The sequence below is a fragment of the Rana temporaria genome, chromosome 1 (assembly GCF_905171775.1).
Source record: "Rana temporaria chromosome 1, aRanTem1.1, whole genome shotgun sequence".
In the NCBI taxonomy this organism is placed as follows: domain Eukaryota; kingdom Metazoa; phylum Chordata; class Amphibia; order Anura; family Ranidae; genus Rana; species Rana temporaria.
The window spans coordinates 160,391,091-160,412,195 of NC_053489.1; the positions used below are offsets into that span (position 1 = coordinate 160,391,091).

The 21,105-nt window shown below is 40.7% G+C and overlaps 1 protein-coding gene across 1 annotated transcript in view; it reads left to right on the forward strand.

Annotated features, from left to right (window-relative positions):
• The window catches only part of ADAMTS19 (ADAM metallopeptidase with thrombospondin type 1 motif 19), a 278,331-nt gene that overhangs the window by 227,330 nt on the left and 29,896 nt on the right, over positions 1-21,105 (forward strand). Inside the window, exons 15-17 of the mRNA XM_040344988.1 lie at positions 3,229-3,349; positions 5,293-5,373; positions 16,975-17,132. Coding sequence (XP_040200922.1) covers positions 3,229-3,349; positions 5,293-5,373; positions 16,975-17,132 — 360 coding nt within the window. The remainder of the gene's footprint in view (positions 1-3,228; positions 3,350-5,292; positions 5,374-16,974; positions 17,133-21,105) is intronic.

Here is a 21,105-nt window from a genome sequence, read left to right on the forward strand (position 1 = left end):
GTCTGTAACGCACTGCTCTTTTAAGGTCTATCCATAGATTTTCAATTATGTTGAGGTCAGGAGATTGTGAAGGCCATGGCAAAACCTTCAGTTTACGCCTCTTGATGTAATCCCCCGTGGATTTTGAGGTGTGTTTAGGATCATTATCCATTTGTAGAAGCCATCCTCTCTTTAACTTCAGCTTTTTCACAGATGGCATCAAATTACCATCCAAAATTTGCTGAAATGTTATTGAATCCATTTTTCCTTCTACTCGTGAAATGTTTCCTGTGCCACTGGCTGCAATACAACCCCAAACAGTTGGACAGAGGTTCTTTTCATTAAATTCTGTGCCCTTTCTTCTCCAAACGTACCTTTGCTCATTCCGGCCAAAAAGTTATATTTTAACCTCATCGGTCCACAGAACTTGTTTCCAAAATGCATCAGGCTTGTCTATATGTTCATTTGCTGATTTTTGTGGTAGAAGAGGTTTTCTTCTGATGACTCCTCCATGAATGCAATATTTGTACAAGTATCTCTTTATAGTGGAATAGTGTACCACAACTCCAGTGTCTGCCAGATCTTTCTGGAGGGATCGTGCAGTCAAACGTGGGTTTTGAATTGCTTTTCTCACAATCCTGCTTTTCTTGGTCTTCCAGATCTTGCTTTAACTTCTACTGTTCCTGATGACTGCCATTTCTTAATTACATTCCGAACAGAGCATATTGACATCTAAACGCTTTGCTATCTTCTTATAGCCTTCTCCAGCTTTGTGAGCATCAACTATTTGCAGTTTCAGTTTTCTAGACAACTGCTTAGAAGAACCCATGATGCTGATTGTTGGGGCAAGGTCAGATGAGTCTGGGCAGTTAAAACCTTTGAGATTGACATCACCTGATCTTCCCAGATGATGATTGAGAACAATCCATGACACTGGCAGGTCTCAGCTTTGCAAAGGGGGCAGTACATGCTATAAATTCTGCAGGGTGCCCAAACTTTTGCACACGCCTTTTTTTTTTGTTTTCTGTAATTTTGAAATGATGGAAATAATGGAAATTATGGAAATAAAATCTAACTTTTTTTTACATATTATAAGAATGTCTAATCTGTAATTTGATGCCTTTTGGAGATTTTTCCATCTTTCCTTGGCTTCGTTATGCACATTAATACACATTTTTACCTGGGGTGCCCAAACTTTCGATCCCCACTGTATATTTTAGATAGAAATGTGTTAAGAATGAAGTGTTTTACTGTATGTACAAGTGTTTTACTATATGTATGCTAAATTAAAGTGCAATGCATAAATTCATCCAAAAAAACAAAAACCGTGCAGGTTCATAAATGTATAAATATGAATATGTGTAGAAAAAAATAAGTCCTTATTGTAGACACATATACTATTATATGTGTAGAAAAAATTCCATATAGAAAAATATCAGAGCAGATAATCCACCACCAAGTAATCGTGCAGAACTTCTAGTGACACTCCACACCCAGTGAGCAGGGACGCTTACCAGATGCTATGGACCACCTATTGCTAGGATGGTCAAACAGGCTGGCAGAAACAAACTCTGCAAGATATATAAGACCGCAAATACTCTGGGACACTCCAATATAATGCCAGATCTTCTATGGTAGTCACACTCAAGCAAAATCACGTCAGGATCAAGCCGACCAGATATAGATCATAAAAAGAAAACTCCAATAGTGTGATACCATTTAGGTAGTTTATTTAAAGAAGAAAAAAATGTCATAGGCTAATTACAATATTTAAAATTCAATCTTACATGGGTAAAAAGGTCTGCCGGCAAAATCTAAAAACGTTTTTAGAAGATCTGGCTTTATATTGGAGTGTCCCAGAGCATTTTTTGGTCTAGTATATCTTGCAGAGGTTGTTTCTGCCAGCCTGTTTGACCATCCTAGCAATAGGTAGTCCATACCATCTGGTAAGCATCCCTGCTCACTGGGTGTGTAGTGTCACTAGAAGTCCGGCACGATTACTTGGTGGTGGATTGTCTGCTCTGATGTTTTTCTATATGGACTTTTTATACACATAAAATTAGTATATGGCATCGTACACACGACCGAGAATCTCGTCGTAAAAGAAATGTTGTTTTCCTCGACAAGGTTCTTGTCAGGCTTGAAGAGAATCTTGTCAAGCTTTCCTTGCATACACACTGTCAAGACAAAATCTCATCGTTCTCAAACGCGGTGACGTACAACATGTACGACGGCACTATAAAGGGAAAGTTTGATTCCACTGGCGCCACTCTTGGGGCTGCTTTTGCTAATCTCATGTTACTGCGTGTTAAGTAAAAGTTTGGTGAGAGACGATTCGCGTCTCTTTTTTTCTCGTCGAGATCCACGACAGTTTTCTCGACGAAAAACATACACACAACCGTTTTTCTCGGCAAAAATGCTCTGCCAGCATTTTTCTTGATGGATTTTTCAGAGGAAAACGGATGTGTGTACAAGGCCTAAGTGTCTACCATAAGGACTTCCTTTTTTTCTGCCCATATTCATATTTATAAATCTATGATCCTTTACGGGTTTTCATTTTTGTAGATTAATTTAAGCACTGCACTTTAATTTATGATTAGCGCGATTACTTTGTATACACACATGTTTTCCTTTGATTATGTCGCTTGGATTAATTGCTGATATTTTTTAGGTAATTGTTTACTCATAGTTCACCTAGTGCAGTAACACTTATGCCGCGTACACACGATCGGTCCATCCGATAAAAAAGGTCTGATGGACCATTTTCATCGGTTAACCGATGAAGCTGACTGATGGTCCGTCGTGCCTACACACCATCGGTTAAAAAAAACGATTGTGTCAGAATGCGGTGACGTAAAACACAACGACGTGCTGAAAAAAACTAAGTTCAATGCTTCCAAGCATGCGTTGACTTGATTCTGAGCATGTGTGGATTTTTAATTGATGGACGTGCCTACAAACGATCGTTTTTTTTCTATCGGTTAGGTATCCAGCGGTTAAATTTAAAACAAGATTGCTCTTTTTTAACCTATGGATAAATAACCGATAGGGCCCACACATGATCGGTTTGGTCCGATGAAAACGGTCCATCAGACCGTTCTCATCGGTTTGACCGATCGTTTGTACGCGGCATAAATGTTTTGAATGTACAGAATATAGTGTCTAAAATATAACATTTTGTTTTTGTTGTTACATGCTGCAGTCCATATTGTAATCCAGGCTTTTGTATTGTCTATTCTTTTTAAAAAGAAAGTTGGCTGTGATGGAATATTGGGCTCTTTATCCAGGGAAGATCATTGTGGTGTATGCAATGGCAATGGGAAATCATGCCGTGTTATTAAAGGAGACTTCAATCACACAAGAGGAGCAGGTGATTTATTTTATTTAGTACTGCATTTTTCATGTTATAATTATCACAGCCAGTATGTTAAAGGTGGTGACACTTTAATAAAGCAAAAAAAAAAAAAAAGCCAGAGAACCTGATTCTTCCAGTAATAAATGGTTAATTAATTTTTGAATTTCTATAATCTCTGCATTTTTGAGTTTTGCACATTGTCATTACTCTTAAGCTGGCCAAAACAAGTCGTTAAATGAAAAGAATTGAAATAAAAACTGATTGCCCCATCAACAAAAATTGGCGAATTGAAGGAATCCTCCCCTACCCAAACATTATCTTCTGAAAGCAAGACTCAACGCTGTCAGAAAACATCAATCAGCAGCCATAGCCAATTGGCTGCAGCAGCTGATTGAAGAAAAAGTTTTGTAGCTTGTTAATGAAACAATCAACGTCTGTCAAACTGGCACCGCCACATACTCATTGAAATTTGGCCAGTCCCGGGTGAACCAGCCGAATTTCGATCTGTCTACGGACAGCTTTAATCTGTGGTAATCTGGGATAGATGGTTGGAGAATCAATACATTTGTTCAATGTGCCAGAGTTCAGTAAACAATATAGCTGCACCAACAGAAAATATAAAAAAAAAGAGTATACACTACACAGGAACACTTAAGCCTCATGCACACGATCAGTCCATCCGATGATAACGGTCTGATGGACCGTTGTCATCGGTTAACCGATGAAGCTGACTGATGGTCCGTCGCGCCTACACACCATCGGTTAAAAAAACGATCGTGTCAGAACGCGGTGACGTAAAACACAACGACGTGCTGAAAAAAACGAAGTTCAATGCTTCCAAGCATGCGTCAAATTGATTCTGAGCATGCCTGGATTTTTAACCGATGATTGTGCCTACTTACGATCGTTTTTTCCCCATCAGTTAGGAATCCATCGGTTAAATTTAAAGCAAGTTGGCTTTTTTTTAACCGATGGTTAAATAACCTATGGGGCCCACACACGATCGGTTTTGACCGATGAAAACGGTCCATCAGACCATTGTCCTCTGGTTAATCTATCGTGTGTATGAGGCCTTACCGTATTTATCGGCATATAACGCACCATAACTTTAAGAGGGAAGTTTCAGGAAAAAAAATGTCCACAGCCCCCGGCGTATAACACGCAGGCTCAGTTTACCCTCTATTTTCAGGGTAAAAAAAAATGGAGTATTATATGGCAATAAATACAGTATTTAACATTTAAAGTCTAACTTTACCATAGATAAAATAATAAATATTTAATTAGCCTGTTAGGATTTTCTTTGCCAACAGTGTTCCTTTCAAGAGATTTCCATTCACTTTAATTTACTTTACTTTTTGAAGGTTAATCCCCTTAAAAACTGTTGTCATATGAACAAGTGTTGTATTGAAAAATTTCCTCCCTATTCCTTTTCCTGTGATAACTCAAAGTTTTGGATCTCTCCTCACTTTTAGAGTTGTTTTGTTAAAGGGAGCTAAAAACCAATCCACTAAAAGCTAGGTTTGTAACAGAGCTTAGGTCATGATTGTGATAATAATGTCTGACGTTAGATCAAGTCTTTCAAGACTTCAATTTCTTTTTTTTTTTATGTGTATAGAGTCTGTTTTTTAACCTGTTTTACATTAAAACCTAAATGTGCTGGGTCCATATAGTGATTCAGTGATGAAATATGAAATATATATTTTCCACTTTAAATGGCGGGTGAAATGTTTACATGATTTCAACAACACGTCAGATCTAGTTCTAAACCTCAGTCTGTAAAGATCTGAAAGTATTTTATCCTTGTTATAAGGTTTATTTTACTGTTCTATTTTTATATGCTAAATAGAACAATGTTACGTGTAAACCTAGTCAGCCTAAATATTTCCATTCTGTAATAAGCTCTCCAAGTACAATAGTGTGTAATATGATGGTGGTAAAATATGCTTTCTCCCTTGCAGGATACGTGGAGGCCCTGGTGATACCAGCTGGTGCAAGAAGAATCAAAGTAGTGGAGGAGATACCATCTCATAGTTATCTAGGTAAGAATCAAGAAACGAAAGTATACAAAAGTGTCTTTTATCTTAATCTGACTTTTTATGCCAAAATAATTCTTCACTTGGAGGAACCAAATCCCTCTGTCTCTCTTACTTTTGCAGTAGTCCCTCTTCAAACTTTAAAACTACCCAAACTGTTATACTCTTTCAAACTACTTCCAAAACTACCCAATGTTATACTCTTCAAACTACCCAAAATGTAATACTACACTAAAACTTGTATCCAACATCTAAATGATTGCATATGTTATTTTGAGTATGGAGAAAGGAAAGTAGTGACAAAAAAGGACTTGTAGGTTTAACTAATCTGCTTTGCATATCATTTCTTCCTGGTCTGCAGCAGTGGGTAATAGGCAGGGATATGTATTTTACCTGCATACGTTCTACTAAATAATGTCCCTCTTTCTCATCTCAGAAGGTCAGGCGGTATGATAACTTTTGAGGGGGCGCAAAAAAAAATGAAAAAAAAACAAAACAATTGCAGCCTCACTGTGCCCATCAAACGCAGCTACTGCGCCCATCAATTGCCGCCACTGTGCCCATAAATTGCAGCCGCTGTGTCCATCAATTGCAGCCACTGTGCCCATCAAATGCAGCCACTGTGCCCATCAATTGCAGCCACTGTGCCCATCAATTGTCGCCACTGTGTCATCAATTGTAGCCACTGTGCCATGCCATCAATTGTCACCACTGTGCCATCAATTGTCACCACTGTGCCATGCCATCAATTGTCGCAATTGTAAAATATTTTTAGTACAATTAACGTGTGATATTGAAGAATTGAACCTTTATTATGCAATCTGCTTTTATTGTCTACAACTTTCTACAATTCAAGTGTTGCACAATGTATATTGTTGCACAATTTTGAGCTATCTGATGAAGATCCTTCTTTAACCAATATAAACATTTGTGAATTTAATCAGCTTAGTGCTTAGTGTTAGCTTAAGCCTAGTACACACAGGCCTAATGTCGGTTGAATAGAAAATGGCCGTCATTCAGCCCATGTGTACTGGAGTCGGTCTAAATAAAAGCAGGCTGTTCAGCTGGCTTCTGTTGAAGGGGCATGACCGAAAAAGGTCTGCCAATCTGCTCCCGATCAGCCAATGGCTGAGAGCGCTGATCGGAGTGTTCTGGAGCCGGGGGCGTCCCCCTGTCAGAAAGAACAAATTAGCACAGCAGGGAGATCACTATACTAACATCTGATAGTTCGCACAGCGGCTGCTCCTGAGCTGTCAGTTTTTTTTTTTCTTCAGCCTGTTGAATGAGAAATTAGTGTGTACCAGGCTTTAGCTTAGCCTGGGTTCACAATATTGCGATACGGGAACAATTGTGATTCCAATGCAGTTTCCCGCATCGCATCTCTCCAGCAGGCAGGTCACACTGCTCTTTGCGAACCGCTGGGGGTGTCAATACAAAGTTAATAACACCCCCAGATTGGTTCATAGATCACAGTGTGAACTGTAAATTCAGACACCCGTGCAATCCAATTCCAGTGTGGGGAAAAAAGGTTCCTGCACCTTTTATGTGCGAATGCCATACGAGTTCAGCCATACAACTGTATGGCTGAATTTGCATTGGATAGACATCGTATGTGATTGGCACAACAATGCAGGTGTGAATCACCTGCAATGTCTGTGTTTGTATATGTGTGAACCCAGGCTTAGTGTTAATATTCTTATCAGTGAATATTGCAATTCTGAAAATCTTGTTCTTACTATTGTATGTAAATTAGCATGTACAAGAGGTATTCATATTTCTCATTATATACAGAATATAAATACAGATTTCCCTGCCTGCTTCTGAATGCTCAGAACTGTCCCAAGCCTTTTTTGGGCCCTTAACAGAATATGATAGGGGAAATTCACCACAATTTTGGTACCTTTTTATTGCATAATGGCTTTAATATTTTTTATCATAACCTTATTTTTTTCCCTAAACAATATTTTTGGTAAATTTACAGCATTTTCATGTTTAAGATTACGTAATTTGAAAATTATCATGATAGTACAAATTTGAACAATATTACTTTAACCACTTGGCCTCTGGAAGGTTTTACTCCAGGGCATTTTTTGCCTTTTCAGCACTGGCTACTTAAACTGGCGCAGTCATTTATTTGGTAGTGATACAAAATTATTATACTCAGCGCTGCTCCAAAATATATCCTTAATAAACAATAAAATATATCTTTAATAAACAATAAAATAAAGTGCACTGAAAATACATAAAGTGCAATAAAGTACAAAACTGCATAAAGTTCTTTCAATACAGAATAAACATGTAGACTTATTTTTGTGAGGATTCCATTGCCACTCTGTGCTCCCCTCCTGGGTCCCCACTCACCAGAAGTAAGCTGTTAACGCACAAGATCTTTATCCTACAATGATCAGAATGTCTCCTTTCACCATTGATTATAAAGGACTTCAAGATAAGCCAAGGTGTCTCCTTCTTATTATTCCATTAATAGGTCTCGATTGTAGTGATATGGACAATATATGTGCCAATGGAGAAAGAGATGCACATGGAGTGATATTGCTAACATTTATTGTTAAACTCACAAAATAAATGCATTTACATCAAAGAAAGGCATACAGATAAAATCACCACCTTGGCGTACTGCCAACCGTCACTGAACCTTGTGTGTCTGGTCCCTGCTTGACACGTTAAGATACCCCAAACAGAGGAAAGCATTTGATTCCCAAATAGCCCTCTTATGTATACCAGCTTAGAAACTAGAGATGCTTGCTGACACTTTTTTTTTTTTAAATCAAAGTTTGATAAAGCAAGTGCTGAAAATACATTGTATTGTCAAATAGCCAATATTGGGAATATTGAACAGCATCCACAAAGGCGCAGGTGTCACTTTGGTTAAACAGTAACTCAAATAACCACTTGTTACAACCAAGGTATGCAGAATACCATCTCTGAACAGCACATCGAACCTTGAAGCAGATGGGCTATAGCAGTAGAAGACTGGGTACCAATCCTCCTAACACATACTTGGGGGGGCACACCCTAAAAATGCTATACATCTAAGTCTCTTGGGTACCAATCCTGTCAGCTAAGAACAGGAAACTGAGGCTACAATTCACACAGGCTCACCAAAATTGGACAATAGAAGATTGGAAAAAACGTTGCCTGGTCTGATGAGTCTCCATTTCAGCTGCATCATTTAGATGGTAGGGGCAGATTTTGGCGTAAACAACATGAGAATGGATCCATTCTGCCTTGTATCAATAGTTCTGGCTGGTGGTGTAATGGTGTGGGGGATATTTTCTTGATTAGTTATGGTTACTGGGCCCCTTATTACCAATTGGCATTGTTTAAATTCCATGGCCTACCTGAGTATTGTAACTGACCATATCAATCCCTTTATGACTATCATGTCACTACGGACCAAAATCTCTGAGAAATTTTTCCAACACCTTGTTGAATCTATACCATGAAAAATTAAAGGGGTTGTAAACCTTCATGTTCTTTCACTTTAATGCATTCTATGCATTAAAGCGGAGGTCCACCATAAAAAAAAATAACAACATTAAAACACTCCTTTAAATTTTTTTAAAAACATTTGAAAAAATTATAATTTTTTACTTACCAGAAATGGCTGTTGCTAGGCAGTCTTCGTAATCTGCCACTTCCTTCTCCGCGGAGCTCCTCGATCTCATCCTCGTCCTTGCGTTGCCTCCTGGGAAATGGGGGCGCTGTCTTCTGGGAAATGTGTGCCCCAGAAGACAGCCGCCCATTCACAAAGCGGCGCGCGACTCACGCATGTGCAGTAGGAAACAGCCAGTGAAGCCGCAAGGCCCTACTGCCTGTTTCCATTAGTTAGGTTGGGGGGTCGACATTGCGGGCTCCCTGGACAGGTAAGTGTCCTTATTAACAGTCAGCAGCTACAGTGTTTGTAGCTGCTGAATTAAAAAAAATATATTTGTGGCTGGAACACTGCTTTAACCTCCCTGGTGGTATGATTCTGTCTGGAATTACGTACCAAAAGCGGTACAATTATTTGCAAGGAAATTTGGCATTTAATACTGTAGGCCTGTAATTCTTAGGAATAACTCACTTAAATCTGACCAAACAAGAATCTAATAGGCATCCCGGGTATGACATTTTTTTAAAAACAAAATTATAAATTATAATATAATAAATAATTATAAATAATTATAACAAATAATAATATAATTCTAATAAAAATTATTCAATAATGTAATCAAATCAAAATCACTGAAATTTGCTCAGTTGCAGAATTGTCGCTGTCATTATTTCTTTTTTTTATGACGAATTTCCCCACAAATCGCTATCGCACAATTCTGCAAGTGATTATAATTTATTATCGCTGTTTTCTAGCTGATCTAAAACCATTTTTGACATAAAGGGACACTTTTGGTTGCTATGGACAATCTACAGTTTGCAGAAAGAAAGAACCGTTTTTATTATATAAAAGTACATGTAGGACACTGGGCAGACCACTAGGGACAAGGAGGGTGTGTATTTTTTACATACTATACTTATACTACAGTATAGTTTGCGTTTTTGAATTTGGCGCGGATCTCCGTAACGTCGCAGGGAACGGAGATCGGCGGCACAGGAGGTCCCGCTCGCTCACACAGCGCGGTGGCATTGCTGGATCCAGGGACAAGGTAAGCCAGCGCACGCTGCAGGCTCTGCATATCTACCCCGAGCGTGACTCGGGGATACCGATTATAGCAGAAAAAATCCACCCCGAGTTAAGGTGGGTTAAGGTGAAAAAAACACCTTGAAGTGTCTGGCCCCCCAGCCCCTTGTTTTACTTACCTGAGCCCCGAATGTCAGTGGGCGTGTCCCACTCTCTCCATGGCTTCTCGACTCTTGATTGGATAGATTGATAGCAGCACAGCCATTGGCTACCGCTGCTGTCAATCAAATCCAATGATGCGAGCGCTGGGGAACGGGGCCGAGTCATACATTTGGAGGCTATGGACACCGAATGAATGACTCAGGAGCGCTCCCGCAAGGTAACTACCTCGGTAGAGCGCCTCCCAGAGGGGGGTTATCTAATGCGGGGAGGAGCTGCGAGAGCCGCTGTGGGACCCCAGAACAGGTGGATTCCTGGACATTCTGTGCAAAATGAACTGCACAGTGGAGGTAAGTATGCAAAAGGGGGTCCAACTTGGTACTATCAAGGTGTACTTAATAAAGTGGCCAGTCAGTGTACACTGTGTGTAAACTGTATATTAGCTGCCAAAGGATCTGTAACTCTATTCAGTCTCCCTTCCTTTTCTCCACTTCAGGCAAAAAACTGTAGCTTATTCATGCCCCAGCCTGTAACTGGATAGTCAAGGAACAGCTGTATCCTGATCAGGTCATCCTTGTACTCTCCCTAACAGAAATATTTCATGGAAAATTGACATAATTTTGGAATGCATTAGAGCCATATTGATCTTCCAGTCAAATCTGGATTATAAGAGGCTGATATAAAGGAAGAATGAGGTATAAAATGAAAATACATCAAATTATGTTTAGTGATTATATCAAATCTATTATTAAATGTTTTATTCATTTTTTAATGAATTTCTGCTTTAAGAGCTAACTGCATATTAAATGGCAACCCAGTATTTGTCTTTAGCCAAAACAAGTGTTTGACCTTTAGCGGACATGAGTGCATAGACTCCCGGATATTATGTATGGAACAAAAAAAAGTACAGATGTTTATTAAATAGCTCTTGTGAATATAATAACCCCATTAAGGATTAGTTATGGTTACTGTTCCTGCAACTGGCTGAGGATTGCACTTGCTCACAGGAAATCACAAGTGTTTCATATATCAACATTGCTCACATGTTTGGACAAGACAAAGCTTTGTGTATTTACATTACCCCTGAGATAAGGTCTTCTACTGTAAACTGTTAGAGTTATTTCATATTAGAAATTTTAAAATCATCTAGTAACAATTAACGTGCTGTATTTAAAGTGGGTCTTTCAGTAACTTTATACATTTTCATGAATACATTCCCGACATGTCTCAACATTTGGGCCCATATGCCAATGGATATTGTATTATGATTTATGATTCTTTTATATAAATTTCTACAATAAATATCTATAGATCCATCTTTCTAGTCTAAATTTCCATTTCCATGTCACAACATACGGTAACAGTGTCATTAAAAAAAAAACCTGCACTATTATAACTATTATTGTAACTTTGAGCAAAGTCAAATGCCGCGTACACACGATCATTTTTCGGCATGAAAAAAAACATAGTTTTTCAGCATGTCCAAAAAACGAAGTTTTTCCAACTTCATCATTAAAAACGACGTTGCCCACACACCATTGTTTTAAAAAAAATGATGAACAAAGCGCGGTGACGTACAACACGTATGACGGCACTCTAAAGGGGAAGTTCTATTCGCCTTTGGGCTGCTTTAGCTGATTCCGTGTTAGTAAAAGACGATTCGCGCTTTTCTGTCTGTTACAGCGTGATGAATGTGCTTACTCCATTATGAACGGTAGTTTTACCAGAACGAGCGCTCCCGTCTTATAACTTTCTTCTGAGCATGCGCTGGTTTAAAACGTTGTTTTAGGCCACACACGATCATTTTTTACAACCCGAAAAATGACATTTTTGAAAACGACGTTAAATTTTTTTTTACGTTTTTCAGAAGCCGAAAAACGATGTGAAGCCCACACACGATCATTTTAAATGACGTTTTTAAAAACGTTGTGTTTTTTTTTTTTCATGCCGAAAAATTATCGTGTGTACGCGGCAAAAGAGCTGATTCAGACGACAAGGGAAATCACATTATTTTTAATGCGACTCTGTGTGGTGCGATTTTCAAAAAGGTTCCTGTACTACTTTTGTGCAATTTCAGTGCGATTTGGCTCCAACGAATATGCTAACCACATTCAAAGTCGCTTTATATAATTGCCCTGAAAATTGCATTGCATTGTAGTAGTGTGAACCAAGCCAAGGTGATAGTCAGCAGCAGGGGATTGATCTGTGTCAAAAATGTGTGAGCAGAGCAGCCATGAACTGCACAGGCATTAGGATTTACATGACCTTGCCAACTTCAAATCAGATACAGGTATGTGGTTCAGGCATTGTCGGGGTGAATACTGTGAGTTCTAAAAAGTATTAACTTCCAGAAAGTATGAATGCATTAAGATAAAAAACCTCCTGACTTCCTCCAAAAATTAAAAGGCAGCAACTACAAATTCTGTAGCTGCTGACTTTTACTATTAGAACCCTTACCTGTCCAGGGATCCCGTGATGTCAGCACCACAACTGATTTTTCAATAGGCTCTCGTAAGGGAGAGCCCAGTAAGAGCCAGTTCCCTACTGCGGTTGCACGTATCACGCTTTCGGTTCCTGAATGATCCGGCAGCGGTGGAAAGAGGAGGGGGCCGAAATTACAGGAGACCCACTTCCCCCAAAAGGTGCCTTATGTGGAAGCGGAGGGGGGGAGGAAGCAAACAAACAGAGTTTCCACTTTTGGGTGGAGCTCAGCTTTAGCGTACTATGCTTACCTCCCCGACAGGTAGCAGGAGATCTGTCAGTGTAGTCTATGATCCCAATAAAACTTTCTATAAACTCTTCAAACCTCAGCTAATTTTTAAGGGTTCAGCTGAGGAGAAACTGGAATTTTTTTTATAGCCCTGGAGGATTGCAAGAGGTATATACAGTAGGGTTAGTTTTAGAGTGGCTGGGCTTTAGTATAAGTTGTGTTAGCAATACATCCACACTGTTAAGATAGCTAAACAAAACAGATAAAGCAAAAAATATCTGCTCCTGATGATCCTGTTTATCTAAGGAGCAAAAATGATCTGATCCTGATGATCCTGTGTATCTAAGGAGCAAAAAAGATCTGATCCTGATGATCCTGTTTATCTAAGGAGCAAAAAAGATCTGATCCTGATGATCCTGTTTATCTAAGGAGCAAAAAAGATCTGATCCTGATGATCCTGTGTATCTTAGGCTAGGTTCACACCACGATTTTTACATCCGATAATCGGACCGTTAAATCGGATGGAATCGTATATGACAAAATCGTATGTAATTGTATGTCAAAATTTTCACTAAAAAATCGGATCCTGATTTTAAATAATGTCTGGGAAAAAGAAGATTTTTGAAGTTATGGATATTCAGGGGAACCCCGCCGTCAATTTAAAACAAAAATGACGTGCGGTTCCCCCTAAATATCCATAACCAGACCCATTATCCGAGCACGTTGACCTGGCCGGCCGCAGAAAAGAGGGGGGACAGAGTGAGGCCCCCCCCTCTCCTGAACCGCATCAGGCCACATGCCCTCAACATTGGGAGGGTGCTTTGGGGTGCCCCCCAAAGCACCTTGTCCCCATGTTGATGTGGACAAGGGTCTCATCCCCACAACCCTTGCCCGGTGGTTGTGGGGGTATGCGGGCGGGAGGTTTATCAGAATCTGGAAGACCCCTTTAACAAAGGGGACCCCCAGATCCTGACCCCCCCCTGTGTGAAATGGTAATGGGCTACCATTTCACGAAGGAAGTGTAAAGTATTGTAAAAAAACACACTGACACCTTAGAATAAAGTCCTTTATTAAAAAAAAAAAAAAAAACACTCGTTCCCGGGTTCCAACGTTGTCCTGATCCTGCGGGGGCTGATCTCCCGCGATGAGAAGATCCTGCGACGGCCGGGTGTTCTCCGATCCAGCGCTGAGAAGATCCATCCGGAGCGCAGCATCCCCGACCTCCTCATCGCCGGACACAGCCCAGCGGAATGACGCGCTGGAGCTGTGACATTACTTATATAGAGGAGGCAGGGCCACCCGTCATGTGACCCCGCCCCCTCTGACGTACCCTCTGCTACGTCACTGGCAAAGCCCATAGTCTTCCCTCTTCTTGGGCTTCCCCAGTGACGTAGCAGAGGGTACGTCAGAGGGGGCGGGGTCACGTGACGGGTGGCCCTGCCTCCTCTATATAAGTAATGTCACAGCTCCAGCGCGTCATTCCGCTGGGCTGTGTCCGGCGATGAGGAGGTCGGGGATGCTGCGCTCCGGATGGATCTTCTCAGCGCTGGATCGGAGAACACCCGGCCGTCGCAGGATCTTCTCATCGCGGGAGATCAGCCCTCGCAGGATCAGGACAACGCTGGAAGCCGGGAACGAGTGTTTTTTTTTTTTTTTTTTTTAAATAAAGGACTTTATTCTAAGGTGTCAGTGTGTTTTTTTACAATACTTTACACTTCCTTCGTGAAATGGTAGAGGTACAGTGTACCCCATTACCATTTCACACAGGGGGGGTCAGGATCTGGGGGTCCCCTTTGTTAAAGGGGTCTTCCAGATTCTGATAAACCTCCCGCCCGCATACTCCCACAACCACCGGGCAAGGGTTGTGGGGATGAGACCCTTGTCCCCATCAACATGGGGACAAGGTGCTTTGGGGGGCACCCCAAAGCACCCTCCCAATGTTGAGGGCATGTGGCCTGATGCGGTTCAGGAGAGGGGGGGGGCGCACTCTGTCCCCCCCTCTTTTCTGCGGCCGGCCAGGTCAACGTGCTCGGATAATGGGTCTGGTTATGGATATTTAGGGGGAACCGCACGTCATTTTTGTTTTAAATTGACGGCGGGGTTCCCCTGAATATCCATACCAGACCTAAAGGGTCTGGTTATTGAATTTGCGGGGACCTCCGTTCGGGTTCGCTCAACCCTAGTAATAAAAAATCGGGTACGATTTATCGCACAGTCATCCGATTTAGTACGATTTAGATTGACCACAATATTAAAAAAAACGGACACGATTTTAATACGATTTCAAATCAGGACCAAAAATCGTGGTCAAACACGATTTTTGATGCGATTTTAAATCGTATCAAATCTGATGCGGATCAAATCGGATGCACTTGGGGACCTAAATTAATGAATGGAAGTGAATGGATACGTTTTGCCATACAGATTTGTACGATTTTAAAGCTAAAATTGTGAGTAAAAGTAGGATGACAAAATCGTGGTGTGAATGCACCCTTAGGAGTAAAAAAGGTTTTATCCTGATGATCCTGTGTAGCTTAAAGGGACACTAAAGGCAAGATTTTTTTTGATTCAAAATAACAAACATGTTATACTTACCTCCACTGTGCAGTTTGTTTTCACAGAGAGGCACCGATCCGTGTCTTCTGGGGTCCCTCGGCGGCTGTCTCTGGTCCTCCTCGCAAAAGCTTTCCACCTTCATGCGAGCTCCCTCGCATGGTGAAAATCTTTTGCGAGCGCGCTCCCGTGATACAGCGGCGGCCATAGCCGCCGACTGTATCACTCGGCCCCGGCGCGCCGCTTCATCCGCTGTGATTTACAGCAGCGCCAGCCAATGGCTTCACTGCTATCAATCCGCCCAGCCTAGGCAATCAACGGCCAGGCTAGGAACCGAATAGGTCGACGAGAACGCGCACGGGACTTTTGAGTGGAGAGGTAAGTAAAACGGGGGCTCGGGGGGTGGCCGGTGCTTTTAGAAGTTTTTTTACCTTAATGCATAGGATGCATTAAGGTAAAAAAACGTTTACCTTTACAACCCCTTTAAGACTCTCTTCTACACTGCAGACTTTAAAGTTCTATTTTGCATCAACAACCTCCCTAATGGGCCTCCTCCCACCCCAAGGTTCCATGGCAGCCATATCGGTCACAATAGCTATTTTTATGTCACCGCTCTCATATGGTATAATTGACACAATGTCTGGTCTCCAAGACTCTGATGGTGCGTACACACGATCGTTTTTCATGACGTGAAAAAATGCAATTCTTTAAAATGGTCATTAAAAACGATCGTGTGTAGGCTCCAGAGCATTTTTCTCAACGTGAAAAATGACTATTAAAAATTTAGAACATGCTCTAATTTTTCTCATTGTTTTTCACGTTGTCATTTTTCACGTTGTGAAAAAAGGTTGTGTGTAGGCTTTAACGGCATGAAAAAAAACGCGCATGCTCAGAAGCAAGTTATGAGACGGGAGCACTCGTTCTGGTAAAACTAGCGTTTGTAATGGAGATAGCACATTCGTCATGCTGTAACAGACGGAAAATCGCGAATCGTCTCTCACCAAACTTTTACTACCACAAAATCAGCAAAAGCGGCAAAGGGTGGTTCCATCTGAATGGAACTTCTCCTTTATAGTGCCGTCGTACGTGTTGTACGTCACGCGCTTTGCTCAAGCATTTTTTTCATGTCGTTTTTTTTCTAGGACATTAAAAATGGTTGTGTGTACGCGGCTTAAGAGTTATTACTGTCAATAGAGAGGTGTAGGGACATCTTTACTCATATCAGAACAAATATTCTGTTTGTGGGAAATACAGGCAGCATGTGTGCCTAATACAACTGAATTACAATATGGAAAATCTTTTCACACATACAGAATGCAGTCTAGAGGAGGACTGGAGATGGAAATGTTGATCTCAGCACATTTCTAATACTGGATTACAATACCTCTGTCCTCACATCAAAAATGAAGTGACCTTCTTTAAACTGGATATTATTGGAAAGCCACTTTACAAAGTCATGTATAAAAAGTGATTTTGAATGCATATGCAATGCATTTCATTTGCTGGTGGTTTTCTTGCTAATTTTAACCAGGGGTATATTTTTTTACAGCTTTGAGGGATACTGGCAAACAGTCTATTAATGATGACTGGAAGATTGAAGAACCTGGAACTTTTCACATGGCTGGTACAACCGTTAACTACATAAGACGAGGACTCTGGGAGAAGATTTCAGCAAAAGGGCCTACAACCTCTCCTCTTCATCTTCTGGTGAGCAAAAATAAACAATGTGGTCAAAGAAACAGCAGCTGGACTCAAACTAGGAATTAGCTAAACCAAATGGGGGTTCAGTTAAGATGAACATGCAGCTGCAGTGGGAACTAAAACACTGCCTGATTGCATATAAATTTAAACTCTTAAAGTTTGACCTAATATTATCCAGTTTCCGATCCCGACTGGCTCGCATACATATACGGGGGCACAATAGCACCGTTGCGCAAAACCCTGTACAGGGTTCCTTTAAGGGCCGCCAGAGGGCGCGCGCCTGCTGCACGGAGGGGAAACTGATACACGTGGCCAGCGGTTGCTATCGCTGCCGGCCACGTGTGATCACGTGCACGAGAGCCAGCACGGGGATTTGTGTATGTAAACACACAAATCCCTGTGCTGTCAGAGTTGAGGAGACATGTAATTTGTTCCTAGTAAGTAGGATAAGCAAAATGTCTCCTCTCCTACTAAGTCCCATCCCCACACAGTTAGAACACACTTAGGAAACACGCATTTTACCCCTATTGTTAACCCCTTCCCTATGAGGGCTTTTACACAGTAATCAGTGCATTTTGAAAGCACTGACCACTGTATAAATGTTAGTGGTCCCAAAAATGTGTCAAAAGTGTCCGATCTGTCTGCCGCAATGTCACAATACCGCTAAAAATCGCAGATCACCGCCATTACTAGTAAAAAAATAATAATAAAAATGCCATAAATCTTTCCTATAGTTTGTAGATGCTATAACTTTTGCTAAAATCAATCTATATACGCTTTTTGTGATTTTCTTTACCAAAAATATGTAGAAGAATGTATATTGGCCTAAACTGATGAAGAAATTTGTTTTTTAAAAACATTTTTGGGGATATTTATTATACTGTAGCAAAAAAATATAGTTTTAAAAAAAATTGCTTTTTTTTGTTTATATTTTGCAAAAAATAAACACCGCAGAGGTGATCAAATACCACCAAAATAAAGTTCTATTTGTGGGAAAAAAAGAAGCAAATTTTGTATGGGTACAGCATTGCATGACTGCGCAATTACTGGTTAAAGTGACGCAGTGCCAAATTGTAAAAAGTGCTCTGGTCTGGAAGGGGGTAAAATCTTCCAGGGCTGAAGTGGTTAAATGGTTTAGGTAAAGCTGAAGATAAAATCTGCAAAACATCTAATAGTGTGTATGGGGTCTAAGGGACAACCAGTGTCCCATTCCTGCCCAGGTCCCTTCAACTGTCAGCCAGGGGTGCATGGCGAAGAAGACTTACCTATAGAATATATTTTTTTACTTCTGCATGAATTTATTCTGCTTGCAATTGTTTAGTATATTGCTGCTGAAGAATAAAGGCTAAACTGTAAGCAGATGTAATAGATACACATTTCTGCAGCTCTAACCATTAAAGCATTTTATGCTTATAATTTGCAGGCTTTGCAGTAAGCAAAAGAGGAAGTAAAACCCCATCAGGGTTTACTTCCTCTTTAAGGTAAAAACCCTTGAGGCTTTAGAACCCCTTTAATATAACATATAACGTTTTTTTTTTTTTTAATCCAAGCAGTGTAAGTACCTGAATGTGACCTGGTATTAACCTCTTGCAATCCCTGCACAGCAGGGCTAGAGTGTGAGAGGGAGAAGCAGTGGAAGGAGTCAACCAGTCCATGTTGTTGAGGTACATGTAGTTACAAGAAGAAGGTAATGTGACATTGTTGAGTTACAGAGGAAGTAAACCCTAATGGGTTTTACTTCCTCTATGTTTCCCTGCAAAGGTAAAGCATAATGGGCTAATATGCATTGCATAATAGCCCATTATGTGTCACTTACCTGTCACTTACCGAAGCCTGTGATGTCACCGAAGTCCCCTCTTCCACAAAGCGTCCATATTCCTTCCGGGTATCGCAACCCCGGCGCTCTGATTGGCCGGAACCGCGATAACATCAGCCGCCAGTCACGGCACGATCTCATTTAGAAATGGCACGCTTGCCCTTTCTAAAGTGTCTACGGTGCCTGTCTCATTTGTAAATCTCTCCTAAACCATGGAGGTTTGGGAGATATTTCGAGCACCTACAGGTAAGCCTTAATCTAGGCTTAAAAACACAGAAAACAAATTCTCCTGCGCACGAGAGGATAATCCAAAAGTCAATTGCCCATAAGGATGATACCAACAATGGTGCCACTGGCCTTGCTGCCCTTCATGGATGGGGATATCCTAGTGGCAAACAAGAGAAAAGAAAACAAAGTCGCACCAGCCTAGTGTATTACCGTTAAAAGGTTTTAATAGAATTAAAATATATATACAGGGCCTACTCACAAGTGTAGTAGAAAGAAACACAGTAAAGCTTAATCGACATAAGCTGCAGTAAGAAGACCTTGAACCACACTCCGATCAGTCATGGAGAAAGTGAAGGGGGTCCCTGCCGACTGACGCGTTTCAAAGCTCTAAGCCTCTTCATCAGAGCCCAGCAGTGAAGACACCCCTCAATAGACCTCCCTTATATACACAACACATACGCACACATGACCATGCACCATGACAACGAGCCGTGAGGAACCTCCCAGACTCCTCCCACTGTATGTGTGTGGTCTTGCATGCCTACCACCAAACATGGTTGTAAAATGTAATATAATATAAAATAAATAGAAATGATGATACTAATGATGATACTAACGGGGGAGTGCAGCTGGAAGGCAGCCATGGAGTGCAAGAACACCGGCAATGACAGTAGTAAGCCTAAACAAAAAATTATGATCATAGATGGTAATGGTAATGGAAATAGTAATAATATTAATATCATTATTATTAAAGATAAAAGTCGTATCAATAGTAGTGTCAATAGTGGTGGCAACACTAATGTTAAAAGTGCCAATACCAACACCCAACCATGAGTGTTGTTATTAATGTTATAAAAGGTCACTTAATATGTAAAGCCATGATGCAGAGACTGGTATGACTGCAGAAAGGTCGTATGCATATAAAAAAAGTATGTATATAAAACGCGTGTATACAAACAGGAGCTTATTGCTTGACTCACTGCGTAGATTACTTTAAATGAAGAGTCGTTTTCTTAGGAGTGGACCGCCATGGCTGCACATGAATCCGTGCCAGCGTGGACCATGGCGGTCACAGTGTACCGCCGCACAAGCACAGACACGCAATAGGTGGAGCGTTGTCAAGCGCCAGGGACCCGCGTCATCAGTAAGCGGCCCGCCCGCATACCACTCTCGTGACATGCGTGTGAAGCCGAAACAACTGGATAAACACACCCCCAATCGCTGCCATTTTGGTGAAGGTCAGACTCTTGAGGACAAATGATGAACCCCCAGTGGTGAAGAGTTACTACAAAAAAATGACTGATCGCAGATTGCTATACTTGCATTGTTACACTCCATGGGACCAAGCAGTTCTTATACTTAGTAATTTATAAATCATAGACTGCAATTTATAAATCATAACGAACGGCTGTGCCACTTAGGATATAATTATAATTATAAATATAACTGTAATCACAATGATAGCAATAGTAGTTATTGGTGTCACTGCCACAACGGCTTACAAGGGTAGGTCATGAAAAGCGTATATGCGTGTATACAATTACAATTAGAATGTGGGTGCATCCCAAATACAAAGACTTATCAAAACCACAATGGATGATATGGATGCAATAACCCCAACATCCTAGCAGGGGCTAAACCCATTCCACATTAGGCCTTAGAGGTGCAGGACCAGATAGGCTGGAGCAACATAATTGCATAGGCCCATATATTAGATATATAGTATATAAAATATAAAAGAGACAACACATAAATTTATAAAAATGTATAAATGTTTAGAAATGTACAAAAAATACATATATATATATATACATCATATAAAAGCCTGACGCTCCCCCCACACATATCATGTGTGCAGGGGTGCTCATAAAGGATCATTATTGTTAGCATAAATATATAGAAGGAATAGCACCAGATAGGACCAACTATTGATGG